This window comes from Schistosoma haematobium, chromosome 3 (genome assembly GCF_000699445.3).
Source record: "Schistosoma haematobium chromosome 3, whole genome shotgun sequence".
NCBI classification, from domain to species: domain Eukaryota; kingdom Metazoa; phylum Platyhelminthes; class Trematoda; order Strigeidida; family Schistosomatidae; genus Schistosoma; species Schistosoma haematobium.
In genome coordinates this window covers 17550484-17573920 of record NC_067198.1, presented here as the reverse complement: position 1 = coordinate 17573920, position 23437 = coordinate 17550484, and the positions used below count along the sequence as shown (strand labels likewise).

At 31.8% G+C, this 23437-nt stretch overlaps 1 protein-coding gene across 2 annotated transcripts in view; it reads left to right on the top strand.

The window, feature by feature from the left end:
* The window catches only part of UNC22_1 (Twitchin), a 197641-nt gene that overhangs the window by 66371 nt on the left and 107833 nt on the right, over window positions 1-23437 (top strand). For both annotated transcript variants that reach the window (XM_051213168.1, XM_051213169.1), the window contains exons 22-34: window positions 432-694; window positions 3546-3742; window positions 5189-5491; window positions 6304-6594; window positions 9553-9657; window positions 12487-12678; window positions 14838-14942; window positions 16438-16632; window positions 19154-19527; window positions 19616-19907; window positions 20712-20856; window positions 22021-22178; window positions 22628-22769. In XM_051213168.1, coding sequence (XP_051069120.1) covers window positions 432-694; window positions 3546-3742; window positions 5189-5491; window positions 6304-6594; window positions 9553-9657; window positions 12487-12678; window positions 14838-14942; window positions 16438-16632; window positions 19154-19527; window positions 19616-19907; window positions 20712-20856; window positions 22021-22178; window positions 22628-22769 — 2762 coding nt within the window. The remainder of the gene's footprint in view (window positions 1-431; window positions 695-3545; window positions 3743-5188; window positions 5492-6303; window positions 6595-9552; window positions 9658-12486; window positions 12679-14837; window positions 14943-16437; window positions 16633-19153; window positions 19528-19615; window positions 19908-20711; window positions 20857-22020; window positions 22179-22627; window positions 22770-23437) is intronic.

Here is a 23437-nt window from a genome sequence, read left to right as displayed (position 1 = left end):
AGATAACGTAACTTCAGTCATTATAGAAACATCCGCTCAAGGAGCAAATATTTTTACAGAGGCTGATCAAGTTTAGTTTTGAAGATCAGTAACTGAGGTACACAAACCATCACCACAAGAGTAATACTCAAAGTTATCTATGTATTTGTGTACAGTAAGTTTTGAGTGCAATACGACTGAAATGTCACAGTGTTCAGCAGTTCTCCTAAATTATCGTGCATGTACTTATTTCACTAAGTTGAGTCGTAAGAAATAAGTTAAGAAAAAAGTGTTTTTGATGGAGTTTTGCTCTCTGAGCTAGATGGTTTGGTCGTGGAGCTTTCATCGTTCTTCTGAATGACATCATCAGCACCATCATAAATGTGGTGTACTGTTATTTGTAAACTCAAAAGTAAATCAATGATCACTCAAACTGTTTCTTACTTTTATAGCCCCTTGAGTCAACACCAGAAATTGAATTAACTTTTGAACCACGATCAGCGTCTCTTAAAATTTTATCAGCTCAGCGTAAGGATACTGCTTTGTATACTTTGAGAGTAAGTAACGAAGTTGGAGAGGATCAGGCAAGCATTGAAGTTGTTGCACTTGGTAAACCATCTCGTCCAGTTCCACCAATGGAAATTACAGAAGTTACCAAAAATTCTGCTCAGTTAAGCTGGAAAAAACCGGAGGATGATGGTGGTACACCGATCACGTAAGAAACAAAAATTTATAAAATTAATAACATTTCTCGAAATGAATACAATTAAAGCTATTTTATAGATTGTATAATAGAGAATCAATTAATAGTAAAAGTAAACACTTTTTTTCTAACCATTGTCACCATATTTTAATGCTAAATAAAGTAATTTACAGTCACTTTTAATCTTCAGAATTAGTCATTTTGTATGTATCACATTAACTATTGTTTCAGTTTAAGATTTCAAGAAATCTATATGATATATGTGATTTATGTGAATTACTGAAATATCTTTGTTCAGAAAGGCTATTTATTTCATTAAGATTTTAATTGGTACATTGAATAGCATCACAGAATTATTTTATTATTACAATTAAGTATTTATCATAATTTCTCAATTGTTTTTACTGTTCATAATCAGTCGATCTGTAAAAATATAAAGAAACTAAATCGAATCAGAAAGGATCAGTGTTATAGACCATTTATTGTATTCAATCTTGTTACTGTGAACTCGGGAAAGCTCTAAGAAGCTCGAAAAGAGTTGAAGATATTCCATCCAATCATCCTTAGGAATGATATCCCAGAATCCATACGTGTTGCTTCCCTATTGAACAAATGCTAAAACCCCCTGTATTCGAATTGGATGACTATAAAAATGATTTGGTTTTTACTTTAAAAAAACTACAAATACCTGATAGTTTCGTACCAAATTTGACACTGTTTGGAATAGCATACTCTTCACTTGTCTTCTATTTCCTCATTTGCAACTTGAAGGGTTCTAGCATTGGAATGTTCAAGTTACACGCGATAAATGAAACATCTAAGCTCTAGATATAACAGAAGGTCAACCAGAGAATTTCCTGCTGATATTATGAATTATAAAACCAAAAAATTAAAGTTATATATATATATATATATATATATATTGACAATATTTAGTCAGTTGTTTCATAGATTTCAAAACAAATATTGTTAAATTTACAGAAATATAAAACCAGTGAATTGTTTCATTGTTTCATTGACTGATTGATTGATTGAAATAATAATAATAATTTTTGTACAAAATTAACAATAGTCGGTTGTTCGTTTTTGTTTGTTTGTTTAGTGTACCCAGATTATCGGTAACGGTTACAATCACTTTTCGATAACTCTATATGATTTGGAAAAACAAAATTGCTAAGGGATTATTCGTTTTTTTTCCAAAAGATAAAAGAATCTAATTAACTTTTGCCTCATATTAATTGTCATGCTAAACCAATTGATTTATTGTGAATCTAATTAGAAATCTCATTGTTTATCTGTTACAATATATTTTGGTAATTAATACATTTAAGAATGATGATTAAGTCGAAATTGTTTATCAATATTTCTATTGATGTGTGATATCAATAGTCATTAAAAATAATAGATACCTATCAAAAAGCCGACAGATGTCAATATCTAGATTATTTCAAGTTATCTTACCCCCACGACAATTTTATACTGGGATTTGTTCACAAGTCTAACACAATTTTCAATCTCATAACTCAGAATTATGTTGAGTGTTTTTATTGATTCCTTCATTTGGTTGATAAAGAGATACCATCTATTAGTGAAAAATTACATTTGAGAATGACTGGTAAACCAGTCGATGAGGTTGTAAATATTCATCGACTAAGATGGTTGGGACACGTGTTATATATATATATATATGCCTGAACACCGTTTACCACGACGAGCAATGCTGACTAGTGTTGGAGACGTCTGGAACAAAGTCAGGGGTGGCCAAATCAAAACTTGGCATCATTCATTGAAATCACGAACTTCTAGTCTCAGGCATGTTGGTACATGCAGACTACTTGGTTAGTGTCCGCGTGACTATCGTAACCAATGGTTGGATACTATGTGTGACATGGCTCAGAATCGCTCACAATTGCGTAGGTGTACACAATCTTTGTTTTCCCTTAAACCATGAGATTAAAATTACTTTATACCTTTCTTTCTAACTCTTTCTTCCTGTACTATATCTTTATCCACAATCTTTCTTTTATATATTACTACCATCGAAGTAACTACTTTTATGAATTTGGTGTTCATCTTGTTGTGCTAATGAGATATGGTAACTTGGACCTATGCGTACATGTGCCTGGTTGTACGTTGTGACTGACTGATTGAAGTTTCAAATGAAGTTTCAAATGTTGAGTTTAATATGTATTGATTTGTTTGGGAATTATAGTTGCAGTTCATTGAAGAGGTTTTAATTTTTATAGTAAATTTGTTGGACAAGTACTTTATAAAAGCTTATATGTCGATTTCTGTTATAAAGGATGGTTTAACTATTACGGATAGTCAATAAAATATGTTCATTACAAAATATGATAAATTAGTTATACCTAATCGAGTTTTACGAAAGCCAGTAGATTAAAATTGATTCATTCATGAATAGTAATGTAATTAAACACCGTTGTTCCGTTGAATGAAAATGTAACTAAGCCAAATGTTATGTATCTAATTTAAAAAAACATATAGTAGTTCTTAATTGATAAATATTTTTTCTGACGGAATAGATAATCTAAAGCCACTTGATACCACTTAATATATTAAAACAATGATATTGTATCTTGTTATTTACTGTCTGACTTAAATAAACTTAAAATAGTAGCATTGTTTTCACTATTGACCGGATATCGTTAAAAAACTGTAATAAGTTTTATAATCAACAACTGAATCGTTCTAAAAGTATTTTTTTATGTAACTGTCGTTTCCTGTAGATTAGCAAAACTACCTAAACTGATTACTACGTATTGGACACGTCTTTGGTTAAACTATTATACCTATGAGGATAGTAATTAACCTCTTACATGTATTTTTTTTATTTATTAACAAGGCACTATAAAGTTGAAAAAATGAACATGAATAAAGGCCGATGGGAACCTGTAGCTGAAGTAACTAAAGGATTAACAGCAACTGTGAATAAATTAGAAGAAGGTCAACCATATAAATTCCGTATAATTGCTGTTTCAAGTCAAGGAGAAAGTGAACCACTTGAATGTGATACTGAAATAACTGCTAAAAATCCATTTGGTATGTTCCAAACAAGAATATAATTATTTATTCCACTGATCGTTATTAGTTTAGCAGAAGTATTTTAGAATATATTTTATAAAATATCAAAACGTTTGTAAACTATCAGAAAAATATGTAATGTAAGATAGTTGTAATCAAAAGTGTAAGGAATCGTTTCTGATCTGGAGGACTTTCAGGTTCAGTTCAATTGTAATAGGTTTTATTCTTTGCACGGGGTAGTTTAATCAATTTTCTTTATCAGTATGGGGGTTGTGGAGATTGTTAAGTTTTTGGTTGAGATCATGAATCTCCACAACCCCCATACTGATAACATGTGCTCACTAGTGACTAGATTCGTGAGGGAATTCTCGGAGTTCTAGTGAGAAGTCGTGACCAGTGGAGCTAATCCGTGTCGGGTAGAGACAGGTATCTACCTCAGTACAATGGAAGGTGGTCGCGCAATTTCGTGGATTGGTTGATGTTAGACACTAACACCATTGGATGCCGGCTCAGTGGTCTAATGGTTAAGTGCTCAGGCGCGAAGCCTGTAGGTCCTGGGTTGGAATCCCGCGGGGTGCGGGATCGTGGATGCGCACTGCTGAGGAGTCCCATACTAGGACGAAACGGCCGTCCAGTGCTTCCAGGTTTCCAACGGTGGTCTAACATCAATTAATTCATGATCTCAACCAAAAAAATTTTCTTTATATTAGTATAAAGATAAATTAACTTATTTTATAACAGAATAACAAATGACTCAATAAATAAATTAGAACGTAAAATTGTATATATCATAGTGGTCAAATTAAATATCACAATAGAAAATTACTAGTATTTGACGAACAGTAGTCAGTGATCTTTGATACACATTTTTATTCATACAATAACCTGACTAATGAGATAAGTGATAAATATCATAATCTAATCAATCTTCAATTAATATTCCCTGGATATTCTTTAAGCTCAGATAGTTGTGGCAAATTGACCAAATGATTTGAAGTTAGATAAGGAGAATAAGTGATACATTAGTCAATGGATTATCACAATCGATCTCGATTTATGCAGTTTGGTATACATAGAGATAGAGGCAATACAAACATTCATCATGTTTTAATTTGTGCAACACAGTTTAAATAAAATTGGGCTGGTTTTATTTCTTTTTGTCAGAAATCAAGTCCTATAAGTATTATCCTAATAGTGGTGTGTAGAAATCTAAGTAGATTTCAACATGATTGCTAAATCATTTCTCATCAACTCTATTATTACATTGGTAGATATAAAAGCAACGTGGAAGTTATATACAATCATCAGCGTTAAAATGATTAATAGTAAGAATGATCTTCAGCTACTGGAATGAGTTTCTGCATTAAACGCACTTTAATTTTAAGATCGTAAAACGATCAAATTAAAATAAATACTGATGATCCTTAGAATACAATATTTCTCGTTTGTAATTTGATGTTATAGAAAGACCTGGTCCACCAGAGAAACCAAAGATTGCTGACTATGATCGCACTCACATAGATATAAAATGGGAACCACCTGAAGATGATGGAGGTGCACCTATAAAAGGCTATCATGTTGAGCGCAGAGAGCCAAGGTCGCAACGCTGGATGCGTTTGACACGTGTTCCTCAACAGGAACTTACATATTCTGATTCCGGAGTTCGTGAAGGAAAAGAATACGAATATCGTGTGATAGCAGTGAATGAAGGTGGCTTAAGTGATCCAAGTCCTCCGACTGATTTACAATTTGCTAAGGCTAGTCGAGGTAAGTTTTATCCATTAAACTTTGACTCTCTATTATCCTGACAAAAATAATGTATCAAGCCAAATACAAAAGCCGGATCAAACACCACACAAACCGCAGAGCTTGTATTCAGAGACTATAGATAACTCGTTCCAGTTCATTCTTTGCATCAAAAGTTCCCCTGCATTGTGCTAAAGACTAGATTTCACACATACTGTGTCATTTCTAATTTACTTTTTGTAATATTGCTTACTGATTTGTTTGTTCTAATTCATCGAAGTTTAACACATTAAACGACCCTACAAATTTATCCTTCCAAGTAGACTCAAGAATTCCTTATTAGTACTGGGAATATTTATCACCGTTAAATGAATTAGTTACTAAGATTTCCAAACCACTAAATATTCACAATGCAGTAGATTGTGATGAGTGCTCAATTCGAAGACTGGATTTCTTGAAATTGTAAACTACATATTATCAACTGCAGTAAATGTTTGCTGAATAAAGCTGAATCATACTAAAATCTGGACTATGATATTTGTTACTACCAATGAAGTAATTATCTATAATCTAATTCTTTTCATTAGTCATTTCTCTTGCCGAAGTGATAAGAACACTATGAAAAATTTATAGAACCATTAACATTGATCTTCCACTTGTAGTTGTAGTTAGACTAGCTGCTGTTTTCAATACTTAAACTAGTAATAATTTTTACACCAAACCATTTATAACACTTTTCGTTATTCTGCATAGTGCTGGAAATTTTTGTCTAGCTAATTAAATTCGAGAATCAACTGATTGAGGTGTGGCCTCTTGAATTGTTTTTCTTCCAGAACCTCCTAAATTAAAACTAACTGAATTGCCTTTGGGAATAAAACAAGAGATCCGATTAAGAGCCGGTGAACCATTACATATGCCTATTCCAATAACTGGTGCTCCTGCACCTACAATAACATGGTCCAAAGACAATAAACCATTGCCAATTCGTTGTCAACTGCAAAATTCTGAAGAACATACTTGTTTAGATGTACCCAAATCAATACGTGATGATTCGGGTCTCTATAAAATTCATTTAGCTAATGAATATGGTCAAGATGAAGCAGTTGTTAAAGTTATTGTAATGGGTATGTTTATCACATTTTTATTCATCGGCCATTTTGTACGTCATTTTAAAAAAAGGTAGCCAATATTTAAGAGAAGAATAGCAATAAGACATTAATATCTATATTTAACAATGCTTACTATAATTTCGTGAAAACAGATCTAGTGATAACTAATAATGAAAGAAAAACTGATTGATTTCTCTTCTTAGAATAACATTATCCTCAAGTTTGAATGAATAGCAAAATTTGCTATCAATTAGATAGTGCCATTTTTAGTCAGAAATAAAACGTTGATACTTTCAACAACAAAATTTATATTTCAGAGGCTTAAAATTTGTAATTAAAAGGTGTAAAATGTTCTGTTACAACTTCATTTTATTAGCTATTTCATTTCAATATCATAAGTGATAGACCTGTGGTAGGCGTCGAGTCGCGGTTCACCATGATCAACACTACAGGAAGACTACGTGCCAGTTATCAGGTTAGATCCCTCCGTAGACCAAATATCAGAAGGCAATTGAAGGTTGTAGTAAAATGTATTTGTTGACGCTTTCGTGGTATCGAAATAATACCGAGATCGTGCCAAAGTTTACAAGCGGAACTACTGAGCGTACTTGAGTTCGTGCAAGGTCACAGACAACGGAATAATGTGTTTTTTTAGTACACTTAAACAAGCAGGTACTGTAAAACAATCACTGGCACAATTGGTTATAATAACAATTATTTCCATTATACCAATCGCATTCTCTTCATAAAAGTAGGTCACTACAGACTGTTATTTTTCATTTTAAATGAATCGGTTAATTAATGAATTTAAAAGTACTATCCATGTATTATTATGGTGTTATACGATAAGTCAGTGATAATCTCTTTGCATTAGATCTATTAATACAAGAGAAATAGTTTTTTTCATTCAATGAATTGAGTGATAATTACTTATAAATTAGACTTATATTCTGAAGTTCCTGAAGAAATGGTATTGAAAGACAGAATGGCTAATCAGCAAAAATAAATCATTTTAAGAGAGACTAGTACATGTTATAAAACTCACTTACAACATAAATACCTGTAACATTCAGTTTTTTTAAAGATATTTACCATGTTATAAAATTAGGACCTGACAATCAAGCGCAATGAGTCCCAGAAATATCACCATAGGAACGAAATACTACTAAGATTGTTATTAAATAATGAAAAATCTCTGTACATGAGATATTTTTCCATCGTTCTTATGAATTTAAAAAACTTTGCTTCACAAATAATTGACGATTAATTAGACTAGGGAAAGCAACAAAATTGAAAAAAATCTTCTTAGGATAGATAAGCTTAATAATGTTATGTATTCCCATTCAAATTAAGTTGCTGACAATCTTTTGTAAGGAAAAATGTAGCTGACAAGAATAAACTTCACTTGACCTTTGATGTTCAGTAAAAATACTTCTGTAATATGTCTTCCTCTTTTCACATGAATCACTTATTGACTGTAATTTATGTATGTTTATTCTTTTACATAAATGGATTATGTTGAAACTAAAGAGCTCCTACATGGATTGATGTAGTATTTAAGCATAGCTAGAGGAGAGTAAACAAATACAGATATATGTAACAATTAAATCTTTATCACTCAATAAGTAGTACGATTTCTCTGTTTGTTTTTTTCATTTGTTTGTTGCTTGATATATGTATAGCTTGTCAATAATTTAAGTTGTACAAATTTAGGAGAATAAAATGGAATTATGAAATATGTAGTTTAAATGATCTACTGAACAATTTTTAGAACTATCATTGAATATATAAGTATGAATTCAACTTGTCCAACAATAAATATTACATAGTATCTGTCAAAAAAACACCCTCCACTAATACCCATTGGCGGTCATCATGTATTTCTAGATGTTATATTTTGAAATCAGTTTTACTTAAATAAATACGTAGATACTCTACTAAAATTCATTCAGACAGGCTAGAAAACTTTAGTTATCACTCAACTTGTCCAGTTATATTTTATGTCTTCAAGTTGTTATCGTATAGATCTACACACACCATGTTGCATCAAGAAATACTAGTGTGGGTAGACATTTTTTTCCAGTAAAGTGTTTACTTCTTTATGAATGTTTAAAAACTATAACATTCTTTACCAAACTAATATCTACCTTATTAATCTTTTACAGGCATGTAAGAGATAACAAGTTTAGTTTAAATATTTTTGTCAGTCGACTATTTCATTTCTCTCATCGGTATTGTTGCTTTTTTTCCTTTTCATCATCCCTAATTTCTAATTTAATTAGCATACAGGCTTATTTTTTTAAAATCATAAAGTTGCTTAGGAGCTCACCAAAACTGTTTGTAAATAAATAAGAGAACTGAGAATAAAATTTCTCTTGATTAAAGGAACTATTTCTGAAACTTGAAATAAACACATTTTCTTAACTGATTCATCAGTTTATACGAAAGGGAATATTTATGAGCAAGCACAATTGTTTCACTGAAATTGTCCTTTACAAAAATTGTTGATCTTATATTGACAATCTTCGATTTCCTTCTTTGTTAGCTAAATTTTGTTTTCCCTTATAAGTTTCAATTTTTATTGGAGTAAAATTTGATGAAAGTTTGACTGATTTTAATACATTTCACTACCAGACTATATCACTTAAGTAACTAATAGGAATCAGAAAGAATTGAAACTTCTCAAACGTTAATCAATATATGGTTCTGTACACACCGTTGAGAAATTTCAAAATATGAGGAAATAACTGTTTAATGTTACCTGACTTTTAGATGTTCTTCAGTCGATATTATTAAATAATGAAAATGAGTCAAAACCTTACCAACTTATTAGTTTAAAAAATAAATATATTTTCCATATTTGTATATAAGTAAACCATTGCAATTCTTTTTTTTGAACATCGCAATCATGATTACTGATTTAGTTACTTTTTGTTTATTTATTCGGATATTTTTTTAAAAACAATAATTCAGATAAACCTTCACCACCAATCAATGTAGAAGCAATCGATGTGTATGCTGAATCATGTAAACTTATTTGGAAACCACCAGTGGATGATGGAGGTACACCAATAACAGGTATGCATTTTTATAGTTAATTCATTGTCGAGACTCTAATTTATGGACGACCTTTGAACGAATCTTAAGTGACTTTGAGAAATATTAGCCAGTCAGTAAACAGTCAGTATAGAGTAAAAATATATTATACAAAACCAAGAAAATAAAGTGGATACACTTCTTATACATGGTTCAAAAACTCTTCAATGTTAGAATGATGTTCACAGGTTCTAAAATTGTAATGCATGCAGTAGAGGAAATCATCCGTACGGCTACAGAATAGTCGGCCTTTGGAGCCATGATAAAGTCTCAAAATCTCTTTCAGCCTCGACCACATAGCTACAATATTGTTTGTGTGCACTCCAGTTGTTGAGTGCACAAAATGCTACTTGTGGATAACGACATGATGCACATAACCAAGCCTATGTAGGAGTCTGTACGCTCTTCAATCATCCGTATATATTGTAGTACCTGGCTGAAGCCAGTGTTACTGGTGTTTTTATTATCCAGTTCGTAATAATTGTCGTAATTTGCCTCAGTTAGGAATTATATATAGGGTTTTTATCACGAACTGACATCAGCTATAATGCCAGAAATTTATTTAGCCAAATGGATGAAAGACGTTCGCACCAAAATCCGAGATCTGTTATCTTATACCTTATTGGTTTGACCACAAATTATAGTCCCGTCGTTTTATTTGTTATGGCCGCTCAATTATCACGTTTTGTACAAAAATTCCCTGTGAACCGATCGTACGTTAGCATTAAGCACTGAAGTTGGTGCCTTAACCTTGAAATTTCTCAAACGCCTCTGATTGACTCATCCATAAATTAGAGTCCCGCCAATCCATTAATATATACAAATTATTAATGTTTACATTTTCATAGCTGACTTTTGAAACAATTTTATTTCCCTATGATTAACCCATTAAAATACAATAAAAATATCAATATAAATGGGATGATTTTAATTGGGTTAATAAATGTTCTGATTATGGAAAAAGAGGAATTAAATCATAAATTCATTTTATTGATTTTCTTGCACAAACAAATGAAATTCTTTACCTTATTGATTTATTTTTTTTAAATGAAAAAAAATCTCCATTTATTATTCTAAGCGAAAATGAATTTCGGAATTCAGGCAAATGTGTTGATCATTAATTTATTGATTTTTAATAAATTAATGGTGGTATATAATCTTCCATCTTACTTTTTTAGTGAATTCAACCAAATTATTTACAATTCACTCATCCCTGTGAAGTGATTATTTTAATGTTTGTCGAGTCACATAGTCTTGATCAAATCCTATCGAGCAGGTTATAAAAATGGCAACTAGCTTAATGAATTGACATCGCGAGCGCTACGCTAGGATTTGAGGTGATTAGAAGTATTCGACAAGGAATTTTAAACCTAATTTTGAAGTTATTTAACACTTGTCAGTAAGGCTAATACAAAAGGAGTTCGGTGGGGATATCTCAGACTGTAAATGTGGTTGAGCTGAGTTTGAATCCGCCAAGAGGCATCAGTTCCTTCAAGATTTGAGGCACGTCTTAGTGATGAGTGCTAAATACCACAAAATCTAGGTCCACGACTTTTTAGTCTATCTCCAACCATCTAAGTCGAAATTCTTTGCTTTTTAATGTTCATGTGAACATAACCATAAACGTCTGTAACCCAACTATTTACTGTAATGACAACTATTTACCTTAAACGGTGAATAAAGCATTGTCGTTTGGGAACCCATTTTGTTTGTTTAACCATTTAACGGTGAAATTAGAAACTTTGTTTGTTAGGGTTACAAGATAGAATTTGACGGTCTCCAATACGCTAGCAAAAAATGTGAATCAGTTAACATACTGAATTAATAGATGTAGTTTACATCTGTATTTTCAAAAGTGTTAACTGACAGATCAGCTCAAAACGAGAATCATCATTTAATGAATAAGAGTAAAATTGTCTATAAAATAATCACTGAAAGGAACAATCACGAGTTTACATATACTATAATGAAACTACATCATACTTCTAGTAATAATATTGTTCTACATATTGTCAATTATAAAAATGTGTTATTACAGCTCCCGTTCGACAACCAATTTACATGGATCTGTGACTATGGGCATTGTAAAGATGAAATACTATTAGTTTACTTATATCTTTAGACCACTGTCAAACAGGAAAATAGTCTGATCTCTGAAAACCACCGAATGATATATTAGTTTACTTTGAATTAAAGGAAAATCAATAACCAGTAGAAAGTTACTGTATAAAATTTTCCCATATCCTAACAGCCTGACAGACAGATCCACTTCGTTTTCGAAAGAAGATTATACTTTTTATAAACTTTTAGGGTTTAAAATAAGAATGATTGACGATTTTTCTAATATGAAAACTGATTTAATGGGACTAGACCGATTAAATAGCTAATTTACAACGATATTTCAACACTGACAGTGAAACACGAGTACACCTTTTCCTATATTTTAGTTTTTGAGTAGCCTTTGAAATGTCCATGGGCCCGATAAAAAAGGAATTGTAAAATAGATATTATTGAATAATCGTCGCACTATATCGTAAATTGACTGAATTTAGAAATATGAACTAACTGACTCGAACTCAGTGGATTAAGGGTATCTTGCTGGCTAAAGGTCGTTGAGTTATATCCAATCTGCTGTCGTGGAGAAGCCATCCAAACTAATAAAGAAACAGTTATTAAGCCGTCACTGGCTTCCTATGGTTTGTTAGATGAAGTTACCTTATAAAGTAAAACTCTTTAAATAATACCCCTATTAGGTTTTATGACGTTATCAGTCTTGCCAATTAATCTTTGTTTCTATTTTACAAAATCCAGATTATCTAGTTGAACGATGTGATGAAACTGGCATTTGGGAACGTGTATCCGGACTAGTTACAGATAATTCAATAAATGTCAAGAATTTGATTAAAGGGAAATCTTACCGTTTTCGTGTATCTGCTGTAAATATGATAGGAAATAGTGAACCAGGGGAGACAAAAACTGCGATACTTGCCAAAAATCCTTATGGTATGTTTAATGTTTTCAATGAGTGTATGTTATATTTAATTCGCTTTATAACATATTAGTACGTAAGTGGTCTAAATTGAAGACAGAAATTTTTGTCCTATTTTATATTTTACTGAAAAGATAAGGTGTAAAGAAATGAATTTCACCTATAGTTGATAATAAAGTATTGATCCTAAAACAAATATTTTCAGCGTAAAAGTCCTAGCGACTTAAATTAAATACCAGAATCCCGAATGAAACTCTAGAAACAAATAGTTTGTCGAAAAAGAATCATGAGTTCATCTGTGTTCATCACATAATTTTCATTGATCAAAAATAATGTATTCTAACTGGAATATTTCCTACTATCCATCCTTTCATTAGTTTTTGTTTGCGACTACATGATAACGATCGATATGGAGTCATGAAAACTTAAAGTTAATTGGAATCACGAACTGATCTAAGTTAGATGACGACTGAAAACCGTGACCAGTGGAGTTAAACTATGTCAGGTGTCAGGAAATTACCCATCAAAGACAATGAAAGATGGATGAATAATATGGTAGATCGATTAAAGATAAACTTGTATACTACTTGATGCCGGCTTAATGGTCTGAAAGTTAAGCGTTCACCCATGAGTTTGAAAATCCTAGGTTCGATTTCCTAGTACATAGGAATCCCATGCTAGGACAAAGCAGTCTTCCATTGCATCCAGGCTTGTAATGGTGGTCTAACTTAGATCAGTTCTTGTTTCTTTAGATGGTGGTTGGAGGTAGTCAACAGGAAACCCTGGACCCGGGTTTCATGCTACTTGGCACTCGTCAGCAAGGTGTACCTGTAATCTTGAGGGAACTGGTGCTCCCTGGCGGATTCGATCTCGTGTCACCCAGCTTCACAGTCAGAGACGTTACCACTGAGCTATCCGAGCCGTGACTAACCTCCTGTAGGACTGAGATGTAATCACAATTGATTGGTCACTGGGTGGTGATCAATCTCATGCTTGTCTAGTCCTTATTAGTGCAGATCGAATGCTACCTCCAACCACCATCTAAATCTCAATACATAGTGCCCGCAATGTCGAGTCATCTAGACTGGTGGCCACATTGCAACATGATCGATAGCATTCGATCTGCACTAATAAGGACTAGACAAGCATGACAATGATCACCACCCAGTGATCAATCAATTGTGAGTTCTTGATTCTAATGGGAAACAATAAGTTACCGGAAGATATTTTCATTTTGGATACTAACAAAATTGAAGTAAAACTGATAACTAAGGATCAATATAATAAAATTAAACTTTATTTTATAAAATTTAGTATTATACAGCACTAACTCTTTTAAGTTTGTCTACATTCCGGTAAGAGTTTATAAGTTGGAGATTAACATATACTACATTTTCAACCTAAAGTCAACTTGATAAAATTAATAATACATTGAATGCTTTTCATATTCACCTTTAGAAAGTTTACTACGATGTGAATTTATCTGTTCCATTTATTAACTCTTAAAGTATATATAGAAAATAAAATTCGAAAAGCGATAGATACATTAACCTACGTGGATAATTAAAACATGAATGTCAGTAATTAAAATTGAAAAATGTAAGCAAAAAGGAATAAAAATCATTTGACCAATGATTCAAACACAAACTAGTTTATGCCGCTGATTGAAAATAAATTAAGATTACTTTTGTTGCATATGCTATAGTATACACTATGAGATATTAAAAAAATGACATTGTATCAGCCTTCATTTAATAAGTTCATTTGTGTATTTTGGTATCCGAGTTTTACGTTATTCAGTTAATCCATCTCACATCAAAATAACTAATCACTCTTGCTAACTGTAATTGATTAATCACCTTTTAATACTCACACCCCATTAAAACACTTTTTCCTGATTTTGATTTACAAAAAATAAAATATTTTTGTAACTGCAGTACTTCTTAAATCAATCCTATTTTAAAGTGCTTAAATGTTAGCCAAAAAGTGTTTGAACATAAGGTATAGATGCATTGACCCTCTGTAATTAAACTGCTTGCAATAAAGTGAATTTAAGCAACGTTTCGCTACGTTTTTTTTTAACCATGAACTTTAATAAATAATCTCTTTATATTCATAGTACTGAGTAATTGTTTTATTAAACTAACTCATTAACCATGACTTTCCTATGTAGATCATCCTGGTGCACCAGAAAAATTGAATATTGATGAATATGATAAACGTTCAGTGAAATTATCTTGGAAACCCCCAGCAGACGATGGAGGTAACCCAATCAAAGGTAAGTAATTTGTAGATATATACTTTTTTTTAGCAAAAATATGTATTCTATAGTAAGGTTTTAGGGATAATTTTAGATTGTTTATTATGCAAGTTCACAGATCAGTGCTACAACAATGTGTCTGCAACAACCTTGTGTAAGTAATTCTAGGTTTATATTATTGTCATATCTTCTTCATTTCTATAGTAAATACCTGAAAGATTAAAAAGATACATAACTAATGAGTGGCTATTTATCTTTTAACATTAATAATGTTACTGAAGTTTCACTTTATAGTAGAGTAACATTTGTACATTACATTTGAAATTTAGCCGTTTACTTTTAAATGTCCCTGATTGTTTCATATTTTTACTTTATTCCATCAACATAAAGTCAATACTTATCTGTTGACAAATTAGAATATTCTCACTCAGAAACTTAAGTAATTAGTAGATTTTACACTTTTACGGTACTGAGTAACTGAGAAAAGTGGTTATGAATAGGAGAAGCTAGTAAGGTTAGGCCGGAAATACGAAAAGCAAAAACTGTCGCTTCAGTCCGACAATAATAATAATAACAAGCATTTTAGAGCGAAAAGGTGTTCATTATTTAATAAACTGATGACATCGTTCAAATATTTTCCTTCATTGCCTAAATACCTAGTAGTAGAGACTATACGATTGTATAAACCAAATTATCAGGTTAAAAAACTTGTAATTCACTTAACATTTTTCTCTATTTTGGCTGATGGGTAACTCACTCTCTATCAGTGCAATATTCACTATTATTACCACAGTAGGATCATAATACCGAACTTTGTGATCTATCATCAATCAATAGTATTATAATACTAATTAGTTTGATTCTGATTATATCTTCAACGTATCGCAGCTGTCGTTTACGCATCAACTCTAATGCGTTCACCGTTCTACTGTTTGTGCTCACAAGCGCGAATCATCACAGTTCCCACAATGCGAAGTATGAGTACAAAAGAATGATTCAATTAACGAGTCCCAAAAATCACATCGTCATTAGACCACAATGCAATCATTTGTAAACTAACTTTTACGAAAGTTCACATTTGTCACCCTGACCGAAATTCGTAATGAATTGATGCAAAAAATATTGACCTGAATAATGTTATCTTTTTCTCTCGTCATATATCAGTTGTATAATCGGCTTTCTATTCAACTGATAACGTGACTGATTACAGTGATATATGGTAAGAATCCATTAATTAAAAAATAAGTACAGTTTATCGTTTGCAGATTATCTTTACAAAAGAATGTAAGTAGGAAACTAAGATCGTTTTTAACTAACCTCAACCAAATTTTATTGTAATCCTTATTGCCTCTCTCTATAACTGTAATTCTCTGTCTACAAAAATGACTAAAATAATTATGTTTCATCCTTACATAAGTAAAACTGGCAGGCAATCGCTTGAAAGTTATCTTAAAATTGCTAGCTAAATCTCAAAACGATCAACTGTACATACTTTCTGATATATTTTTTAAAGGTTACCTAATTGAAAAAAGATTACCTCGAGGTGAATGGCGTAAGGCGACAGGATCACTTGTCCCAGGCACAGAAGCAACAGTTACTGGAATAGAAGAGGGTCAAACCTACGAGTTTCGTGTCAGTGCTGTTAACGATGCCGGACCTGGTAAACCTTCTAAAGCGACTGAACCACATCTGGTCAGGGATCCAGTTTGTAAGTTAAATTAATAATTGAACCTTCAATTTAATGTACTTACTATCTATTTATTATTTAGAAAAATTTTTTTTTTCATTTTTCTATCCATTTCATTACGATTTATTTGTACTGGTACCATGACCTCAGTCTCGTAGTAGACAAGAAATCTACTGACTACTGTGATGGCATTTAATGCTATGTGCTTCTAGTTCCAGTTAAATTTTGATATATATCCCAACGACCATTTAATACCATCAATGATAACTACCGCAATTTAGATATGGTTAAGCCTTATCAGTTATGAATCCTCACTAGAAATTGAAGAATACACGTCGGAGCTAGTCACTAATGATTGCATGAATGACGTTAAGCTGTTTTTGGTAATTATGTCATTTCGAAAATAAGCAAAAATATCTTCACTTGATACCGAATTCTAAACTAGTATTGAATCAACCTGGCTGGCTCTTATTGGGAGTTTATATTCGACAATCCTTAGATCGATAAATCTTTTAAACGATCGAATACCAGATAGTGATTAATGAAATAAGCAAATAATAGGTATAGGTATCATGATCATTGATTAACTAGTAACTTAGTTTGATCAAATTCTTTTAGCAATAGTGAATTAACAACACTGTGTTCACGAAATATTTAGTTGAATGAAGCTATTAGTGTGGCGTATGCTACTTATGTTGAGAGATATAAGTACTATGTAGCACAAATCGGAAGTGGAATGCCTGATAGCGGAATATTGCAATGAAGAGAACAGGATGGAAATCGGAAAGCATTCAAAATAACAACAGAATTAAAGAAATAATGGAGTATGTAAAGAACAATGCGAGGATGTGCAAATCATGTATTTAATGTATGATTTTAATATTTTACTAAGCCACCGTTTGATATTGCATTAAACAACAAATTGGTTTTTCCCGCCTGAGTTTTCGTTCACTTCATCAGTGCATGCAATGATACAGAGAACATCAACTAATATGATATTATCATCTTTAAAGATCAACCACCTCTCATTATGTTATTATGATTGATAAAAATATTTCATACAGTAGCTGAAATTATAACATTAATATTTAATGACTGCTGATTGTGGAATTCTGGCTTCATGCTTCGTTCTATGTGACATTGACTCATATTGATTTCTAACCATAAGAAGAGGTGCTACAGATTTATCCATATCACTTCTGCAAATGAGGATATTCATTGACTTACTATCAACGTATTATGTGAAATATTTATGATGTAATATTCTATGTACACATTAAGGTGAACATTTGTATTGAAAGAATAGATTAGTCGAACAACATCCAACAAACAGTTACACAATAAATTGACGTAAAAAAATAAATTAGGCATAACAAGTACAGTAATATCAATTTTGGTAATAACAAGCATGAACGAATAAGAAATATTTCAAATGACCTTTTCCTAATATTATCAATGATGTTATTCTTTTTGTTAGTAATCTGTGGCATTTAAGATTCAATCGGTGTAGAGTTGACTATTTCCAATTTAAAACGTGGATCGTTTCAACTTTAGTATTTTGTCTTTTGTACTACAAACATAATAATTTTGGATTTATAAATTTAGAACCTGAAAGCAAAGATAGATAGATAGATAGATAGATAGATAGATAGATAGATAGATAGATAGATAGATAGATAGATAGATAGATAGATAGATAGATAGATAGATAGATAGATAGATAGATAGATAGATAGATAGATAGATAGATAGATAGATAGATAGATAGATAGATAGATAGATAGATAGATAGATAGATAGATAGATAGATAGATAGATAGATAGATAGATAGATAGATAGATAGATAGATAGATAGATAGATAGATAGATAGATAGATAGATAGATAGATAGATAGATAGATAGATAGATAGATAGATAGATAGATAGATAGATAGATAGATAGATAGATAGATAGATAGATAGATAGATAGATAGATAGATAGATAGATAGATAGATAGATAGATAAAGGGGGAGAGAAAGAGAGGAAAAGAGATTTAATAAGTACTTTCGATCATACAATAAGAGATATCTATCATACTTATCAATTTGTGGTAAATCACTGAAAACCTTCAAAAATCAACTTCAACATTTCCAATATAGCTTCCTATTTTAAATATCTATATTGCATATTTTATAAGACACCTAATTATTCTAAGAATCGAAACCTAATTGATCAACTTTTTCATTTGTATAATGACTGTATAATTGTTGAACATGTGAAAGTATGAAATAAAAATTAGTAATTTAATTAAGAAGTTTTACAATATCAGTCTACTCGTGATAAACGTTAATTATTCTCTACAAAATGTGTTATGAAAGCTTTTAGTTAGAGCAAGCGGTATACATTTTCAACTAAACTGTTCAAAAAATGTAAAAGTAAAATTTTAACTGATTAAATTGTACAAGAAATCCATAGCTGTCTCATCTGACACAACATCTTGAAAATTTCAATACTGAAATCTTGATCAGTGTTTGTTTACAATTTGATGTTTAAATCTAGATCCACCTGGACCACCTGAAGGGTTGAATGTGGAAAAGGCTAATAAAAATGGTGTCAAACTTTCTTGGAACAAACCACGACGTGATGGTAATGCACCAGTCACTGGTTATGTAGTAGAAAAGAAAGGGGATGATGATCAATGGATTCCTGTTCAGAATACAACTAATCCATGCGCATTTGTCCCAATGAAAGAAGGAGAAACAGGGCAATTTAGAGTTCGAGCAGTCAATTCAGAAGGACCAGGAGAGCCAACAAAACCGACAGCTGTAATCACTGCTGTAGATCCACCTGAACCTCCAAGAATATGTACACCTGAAGAGGGAGTTGGAGGTCCTGGCTCTGGAGTAGGTGGGCTGAAAGATATTACGCTCAAGGTAAGTATCCTCGTAAAAAAATAATTCTAATAAGATTCAACGCAGTTAAAACCTCAAATGATTAACTGATAATCATTTGCATTTTCAGGCTGGTCAAGAGTTGTTATTAGCTGCGGCTTGGTTTGGAAGTCCTAAACCAAATCCTACGTGGACACTAAATGAGAAAGTTGTCAAACCAGATGGCAAACTTATCCAAATCTCAGATGAACCTCCACCACCACCTGCCAACCCTGGTCCTGGAGGAGCATTAGAACAATCTTCCGGTGGAACAGCTGTTCTTCGAATTCCAAAGGCACGTCGAAGTGATGGCGGTAACTATGAATTGACCCTAACGAATGATCTTGGACAAGTCAAGACATCTTGTCATGTTGAAGTTCTAGGTATGCATTTTGTAAATGTGAAAAATGATAATCATGATTATTATATTAACAACTTCTAGCCTACCATTGTTTTTTATGTACTTGAAAGTTATACGCTCATTGAAATTTCTTAAAAACAATAGAACCTCATCTGCATGAATAATACAGCTATATTGTTCCCTTATTGGGTTACATTTCTATAAAGTGTTTCGATTTCAAACTGTGATGCAAATGTAAAGCGATGAAATAGAACAGTAAAACTTTTAGTAATCTGCAATACTTCTGTTGTTATTCACACATGCTGTCGTTATTCTTCACAAACTAATTAACTCCCACTTTAACATATCAGTTTTCTACCGAATTCAGAGTATACAGTGTCTCAGTTTACTGAACACTGTCATTTAACATAGAGACTCCATATGTATTCACTTTACAATGAGAGTGAACTAAATCAATGTGTGATACAATAAAAATACCCAAAATGTAAAATTACACAAGTCCATTACACTGCATGATAATATATTCACAAATAAAAGGATTATTAGTGTTTCACGTGTAATTACTTCATGACGTAACATAAAGCATCTATCAGTGAGATACTTCGTAAACTAGTACACCTAGTGTAAAAAATCCAGTCTGTCGGTCTTTGTAGGGCGAGAGAGAGAGAGAGGCAATTGAACTCATACTGATTGTCTTGTATTTTTATTCAATTTACACGTTACATTTAACAAAATTTAAAATTCTTGCATTAATTACCGGTCAAATTTCGTTGATGTTATTCTTATTCATCATTCTTTTTTACTTCTTAAAAATAATAATTTTCAGACGTCCCTGGACCTCCAGAAGGGCCTTTAGAAGCAACTGATGTGAATGCTGAAGAAATTACACTCAAATGGAAACCTCCATTAGATGATGGGGGACAACCAATTTCAAATTATATTCTTGAAAAACGAGTTAAGGGAAGTGATAAGTAAGTACACTCTTACAAAATCTATATGAGTATTTAAAAAATGAGAACAGTACGATTACTGAATGACTGTACGAATGATGATACTATACACAATGATGGTCTTGTGGTTAAACTACTTGATTTTTAGCCACACGGCTGCAATTAAGTTCTTCACTTCGCTTTAAATAACCATCTGGTACTATTAGACCTCATATAGAAAACCCAGCTCTAAACAAAGTATATAAAAATGTATTGTTAATTGAATTATATAGAAATTATGCTTGAGTTAATGGTATTAACCTCAACCAGAAAAATCCAGACAAGCTAAAACTGTTTCAGGTATTGAAGTCAGTATGATTATCTTCATGTTAGGATATTAACTTTATTAATCGACACTAGTAAGCATAAAATCTAAGATCGGTACCGACTCGTAATTACCATGAAACCTTTGATATTTAACAATCAATCACATAAATCAAATAAAATGTGACCGAGTCAAAAGTACAAAAGATCATTTAAGGTCATCACATGTACTAATAAAAATTTCAGTACTACTAGGATGGGTTTTTAGTTTCAGTCAAATCACTTAAAAATTATCAGTGAGATTTCAACATTAAAATAATCTCTATCGATCTCATAACATAAAGCATTAGTATAATTTCCATAAACTCCCTTGTTCCTCTATGGAATGCATCTTTTCTGTGAAGATAGAAGTTATCAACTTTGAAATAGAATTATTGTTATCTTCAAGCTCAGTACAAAACCTTTATTATTAAAAGAATGTATAAATATGGCACTGATGAAGTTAATTTATTATATTTCAATTAAAATAAATCTGAATGGAGGTTTGTGAAAATTGTGGTAATTAAATAGTTGAATTCATGAGTCGTTTTAAGCTAGATCATCATTGGAAACCAGGAAGCACTGGACGACTTTTTCATCCTAGTACAGGACTCCTCAACAGTGTACTCATACTAAGACGAAACGGCCATCTAGTGCTTTCAGATTTTCAATGGTGATCTAGCTTAAATCAACTCATGAATTCAACTATAAACTAAATATGTAGATTGTACAGAATTTCGACTTTCGCTAAATATTTATCATAAATATTTAGTTTTAAAAATGTTTTTCTAAACATAATTTACTCTCCTACAAGATATTTTTAAATTTCTCATCAAATTCTAGTTGGCAGAAAGTTAGTGCTTTCTTGAATTCACCAAATGCAACTGTTAAAAATTTAGAAGTTGGACAAGAGTATGAATTTAGAGTGATGGCTGAAAATCCTATGGGTGTTAGTGAACCACTTTTAACAACAAAAGCTATTAAAGCAAGACACCCTTATGGTAAGTAATAAACCTTAATCTGAATGATGGATTATTGATTTTTTTTTTCAATAATTCATCATTAATAATATTTTATTTCCATCAATATTAATAGATGATTCTGATCAACGAGAATGATCAAACCTGGTTATGACATTTCATTAAAAATATATTATCAAGTCAGAACTAATGAAGAAATAAGGCTACTTGGTGAAACATTAGGATTTACACACCATTGTTCAAAAAGAAACAGTTGGTGGTTATTCTCAAAGATTATTCTCTCTGACACTGGCTATTGATTCACCAGAGGAATGTGAGCAAACGATGAAAACATCTGGCAGTGTTGAGGGCTTTTCAGTATGTACCTAGTCTGTGACAGAAAATCGAGAAACTATTTTCAGTTTTTTTAGCCAATGCGCTAAATTTTCAAAAAACAAACTCATCTTTGTAATGCGTTTTATCCAATACAGATCCACCTTCAGGTATGAAGAAACCTATCATCGAAACTACAACTGATGACTCAGTAACTTTATCTTGGGAACCACCAATGAAAGGTCCAACCACTGGTTATATTGTAGAAAAAAGACCAAAAGGTTCCAGAGAATGGACAAAGTAAGTAATCACCTAATAATTATTCGTTTTTTAATCCATTACAGTGTGTATTTGATTAGTGCACACTGTGATTACTTTGCCATTTCTCTAATTCTCTGAAGATTTAGGAATGTTTTATTTGTTCCAGTTGAAAAATCGTGTTAATATCAGATCGAGAATATAATAATCCCACTGAATCAATAGCCCGCACTCTACCAACCTTAGAAACATTTTTCAATCGATAATTCATGACAACTTCCAAAAAATACTTCGACTTCACCCTAATCTCAAATTATTCAATCCAGTTATTACATAAACAAAATAGTTCATCATACCAAAATTTCAGTCAAACATTTTTCATTTTAGTGATAGCTTTTGACAAATTTGTAGACAGATCCGAATGTTGAAAATGTGAGATCACAATTCGACAATGAATGTTCTACAAACCTGAATAAACTGGGTCAACGAATGCTGTTACTATGCATGAAAACGAATCTGCAGACAAAGACGATAGCTCGAGCTTTGAAAGATCACTACTTAGAAAGACCAATTGCAATGTAATATAAGGAAACAAAATTAATCTTGATAGGCCAGTATCAAGTTTGATAAGGGATTATTATCAGTGTGCGACAAGCCTAACTATAAAAATATTAATAATAATTAGGGATTTAATTACTAGTTCATGCATC